The 4,406-nt window shown below is 46.4% G+C and overlaps 1 protein-coding gene across 1 annotated transcript; it reads right to left on the reverse strand.

The window, feature by feature from the left end:
* Window positions 1-200: 200 nt before the first annotated feature.
* BAMBI (BMP and activin membrane bound inhibitor) lies at window positions 201-4,385 on the reverse strand. Its single transcript, XM_042823130.1, has 3 exons — window positions 4,270-4,385; window positions 1,391-1,678; window positions 201-1,000 (listed from the first exon to the last, which is right to left on the reverse strand). Exons 1-3 carry the CDS (start codon window positions 4,343-4,345, stop codon window positions 585-587), a joined length of 780 nt encoding a protein of 259 aa, XP_042679064.1. The 5' UTR covers window positions 4,346-4,385; the 3' UTR covers window positions 201-584.
* Window positions 4,386-4,406: the final 21 nt, after the last annotated feature.

Genomic DNA, 4,406 nt, shown 5'->3' on the forward strand with positions numbered 1-4,406 from the left:
TCATTGTCCCTGAAGTACTAAATAGTGAAGCTGTCACTCTCATTCACAAGTAATTACCTAGTTCTCCTCAGCAAAGAGGAAAACAGGCTGTCTGCAGTAACTATTCTGCACAGCATTACCACATTTACCACTCTGATTTATTCCCACCCAGAAAAAAAGGAAAAGACGATTGCTTTCTAAAACAAAACGTCACAAACAAGTTTCAGACAAAATATATATATTTAAAAAAAATCTTTACAATAAGTCAGGAAGCATAGGAGCTTGCATAGAGTTTATTATAATAACTCAGTTCTCAGCTCCCTACAGTTCAGATAACCCTGGTGACAGTGTTTACAACTTCTAATTTTTGCTTTCATAACTTTAAAGCAAACAATACATTTGAGTGTATTTTATTCTGTGCAAATAAGATAACTTTTGGAATCCTTCAGAAGAAATATCCAAGATTCTGTTTGTAGAGGTCCTTTGTTTCTCAAAGATGATTTATGAGAGTTTTTCTTTTAAGATAAAGTGCTCCTGTCCAGCAGAACCCAAAGGCCTTCAAGAGTTCGGAGAGTAAGTTTAGCTCAGATTAAAAAAATAATTGGTCATACAAATTCCAGCTTCCCATGTCCACTGTACATTCCCCAGTGGACTAGCGATAGGATCTTATCATTGCTGAGGTCCGAATGTCTCATTTTATCACAGGTCATGCAGCAGTTCTCGTGACCGCTTACAGGCACCATGCATTCCAGGTCCAATTTTGCTACCTGTCCTTTCTTCGAATGATGTCCATGAAAACTATAGTGCAAACGGGAGAGCATTTGCTGTCGTTGATCTTGCAGTCTCTTATTTTCACTCCTGAGCATCCGCAAGGCCAGCATGATAAGAAGCACCAAAATTAGCCCACCAGCTATAGGAACAGCTATTACAGCTGCCCTGAACCATAATTCTTTCGAAGAGGTCAGTTCCTGTACCTTGGTGATAAGATTCTTGCTGTCATGTTGATATCTGCTCCCTTGTCCTGCAGAGGGAGAAAGATGTGAGGTTTATTTCAGCATCAACAATCAGCTTACATATCAGCAACTCCCTGAAAGTCTGCACTGACAAGTCTAAGGAGTCTACACACTGCGCCGTACTGAGAGAGAAGTTTCCAAGGGTGTTTATGACATGGAATTTCTTGCCCTGACAGCTGATTTAAGGAGGAATGCCACAGATAAGCAAGACAGACCTCTAACATTAACACAGACATAAAAGCTACTCAGCTGATACGCTCCCCTGCACCCAGCCACCCGCTTCTCCCTCTGCTGTCTCTATTTACATTAATAACAAAACTAACTGCAGACCTTCAAGATCTGACCGCCACTAGCCTGAAGGCTACAAGAGCAATTTCAAAGAAGCTTCCTCACCCTACCTGAAGTCTCACCCTTGGAAGGAGACAAAACATCATGTAGTCCTCTGTAATTGCACATATCTTCATGACAGCATTCCAATGTGGACACGGTGGTGCCAGAGTGGTTTTGTGCCTGTTTAGCTTGGCAGATATCAGCTGTGCTTGCAATAGAGTCCAAGCAGCCATGAGTAAGTGGGGAATGTGTATTCTGAGGATCAAGCAGTCTGGAGAAGCAGGCGCTAAGCTCAGATTTGCACATATAGCCAGTCGCAACACAGTGTGCAGCATCACAGTAGCATCTGATTTCACCTAGAAAATAAAGTTGTGCAAGATACAGTTAAGAATGTGGTTCCTTAGAGACCCTTTGCTAAACACTCTTCTTATCAGCTGTAAGCAGTACATGCAAGTCAAACTTGGTACCACTTTCAGGGTACACCCCTAGACTGTAAATCCAGGAGAGCAGGGGGTTGTTTCCCTTCCATGGCTTTGCAGTGCCTGTCTCCTTGTAACTTTAATCCCAGCAAATGCCTTGAGGCACTTGTTTTAATTAGTAGTACTGTGGCCCTTTGAATTAAAGCAAGAACATTTCACTAAAACAGGGATGGGGAATGGGGGAGAGGGAAGGGGGCAGGAAGGTCAAAGTGGTGCTTTTTTTCTCCCCCCAAGTAAAAAACTAACAAGACTATTTTATAGCTACTTCCACTCCTCATCAGCAGTTGCATTACAGTGCATTTAAAAAGAAATCCCAGTTCTAAAAGCAATACACACCTACAGTCCTACAAAGTCACATCTATGTTATATTAAAATCATTACTACAGGAGTAGCATTCTACTTTTATGAACTGAACACTTCTCCTCACTGGGCATAAACACACAGAAACTCTCCATTAAATGTCTGTGTGACAACAACAAAAAAAAAACGGAACTGTTGAATTGTTTATTACCTCTCAGTACTGTGCCAGAATTTAAAAGGTTTAACTAACACCTTATAAAGCTATTAGCTAGAACCATTACCATCTAAAATCTCCCAGTCAGGAAGTTTTTTATTGTGTGAAACTGGGCAACTATTGGTAATTCCTACAGAAAGAGAAATTCTTTCTCAAGTAACCATTCATGCAAAAAGGCTTCCTTTTGTCCATCAAAACAGACACAGTACAGCTTACAGTGAATTCCGGCAAACCAGTGTCTTCCAACCCAAATGTGAAGTTATGAGGCTTGAAAGTGCTCCCCCAGATTTTGCATGGAATCCAACATGCGGTGAGAAGGGGAAACACTCAGACTGAAAATCCTCTACCAGCTCTATGAAAAAAAAAAAAAATCAGGAAGCTTCAAAAACTTCTGAAGGAAGCAATAAAGATGTTCCCTCCTTAAAGCTCTTCATGTTGTGCTCTCCAAAACACGCTGGCACGAGTTACACTCGCCCTGATGCAGTGAACGCTCACTCTTTCTAGGCAAGCTGCAGCCCTGACACGCTCACTGTGCCACCAGCCCAGAGTTTAGGAGGAAGTCATGTTTCTGAAGTTATCCTCAGAAGAGATGAGCTACTAATGCACCTGGTCTATTTGCCATCAGAGCAGCACCAAAGCCCTGAAAGCCAAATGAATTGTCAGACCTTCCTTTCGCAGCTTGCCCTCCCAGAAATCGCTCCATAGGCTTCCTGCTGCCACCCTTCCTTGCTTTCTTCCCCCCTCCCGCAAGCCCAGAAGTTGTTCTGAGGGATGTGAACAACACTCAACCAGGTTAGCAGCCCTCTGCCCACCTCCGTGCTCCCCCAGAACACCACCGCCGGCTCCAGGCTCTGCAGTTCCCGCTGCTGTGCAATAACTGCCTAATGGAAGCCAAATGATGAAGTGTCTCACTGTCTCCAATCTGCGTCGACTCCCTTGGGCTCTCAGCGCGAGTAACCTAATTTCTCTTGAATTCACACACATTCCCTTCCAGCATGCTATGGAGCAGCCCCTTTGTGTTTGCGGTTGGCAACAATCATTTTCTAGGCATTTTAAATAATTTTTTCAGAGAGCGTGTGGAGGGAGAGAAAAAGTAATTTTTGTCAGTTTCTCTCTATGAGGGAGTTAAAAATAAGCAGAGATCGGGAACACCAGCAGCAGCAGCACTGCTATCCGAGGGCCAGAAGCAACACACGCAATGCTGAACCGCCCGCAGCCCTGCTCCACGCTCAGCGCTTTACAGACCCGAGACGATCCTATAAACAAACCTGACGGGCTATCATCGGGATACTGCAACTGCTTTTTAATTAAAGCCACGTTTCTGGTCGAACAGAACGGACTCTGTATTGCTGCGTTAAAACTGTATTTCTGTCAATTCATAAAGTTTCTTCCTGTGCTACGCAAAAGGCCAGAAAGGGTATTCGGTGTTTTGAAACGGCGAACAATGCCCTTCTGTTCCCTCCTCTTTCTTGTTACTGTATGTAGCTATTAAAGAAAAATGTCTGCTTTTAGTCAAGATGGCTACAGGAGAGACTGCGGGCTTCTCTCGGAGCGTTTGAAGTCGGCAGCAGCCAGCAGCCTGTGATCCCCTAATTATATCATTATCAGGCACATAGTTTCAGTATCTGCGACTTCACATCACTCAGTCCCTCCCTGCTCTGCCCGCTTTGATGGGGCCGGGAGGCTCCCTCCGCACTGCCAGGGCTGTTATTTAGCCTTAATTACAGCCTGCCTTCCAAAATAACGAAGTACCGCGGCACAGCAGCTCACCCTGCCCCAACCCCCGGCTGCGGCGGTTCCGGACGGCCGCCTCCGCGTCGCCCCGGGCCGGGCTCCCGGCGACGCCGACGAAGGTCCGGCCGCCTACCGCGAGGGCAGCGCGGAGCCGCACCTCGGGCGTCCCTCGGTCCCGCCGGGCTCCCCGCAGCCTCCCCCGGGGCTCTGCCGCCCTCACCTCTGGTGAGCAGGACGGCCATGGCGCACAGCTCCAGTTGCAGCCAGATGAAGATGTAGCTGGAATGGCGATCCATTTACCCGCCCGCCACAGCCCGCCCCGCTGGCACGGCCGAGCCGCCCGCCACCGCCTCCACC

Source organism: Centrocercus urophasianus, unplaced genomic scaffold (genome assembly GCF_019232065.1).
Source record: "Centrocercus urophasianus isolate 14NV4802_14NV808 unplaced genomic scaffold, USGS_Curo_1.0 seq_210, whole genome shotgun sequence".
NCBI classification, from domain to species: domain Eukaryota; kingdom Metazoa; phylum Chordata; class Aves; order Galliformes; family Phasianidae; genus Centrocercus; species Centrocercus urophasianus.

Coding starts and splice junctions, on each gene's coding strand:
- BAMBI (XM_042823130.1), bottom strand. CDS start 4,345: ATGGATCGCCATTCCAGCTACATCTTCATCTGGCTGCAACTGGAGCTG. Junction 1,679..4,269: donor GGCCGTCCTGCTCACCAGAG/GTGAGGGCGGCA, acceptor TTTATTTTCTAG/GTGAAATCAGATGCTACTGT. Junction 1,001..1,390: donor TTCCAAGGGTGAGACTTCAG/GTAGGGTGAGGA, acceptor CTCCCTCTGCAG/GACAAGGGAGCAGATATCAA.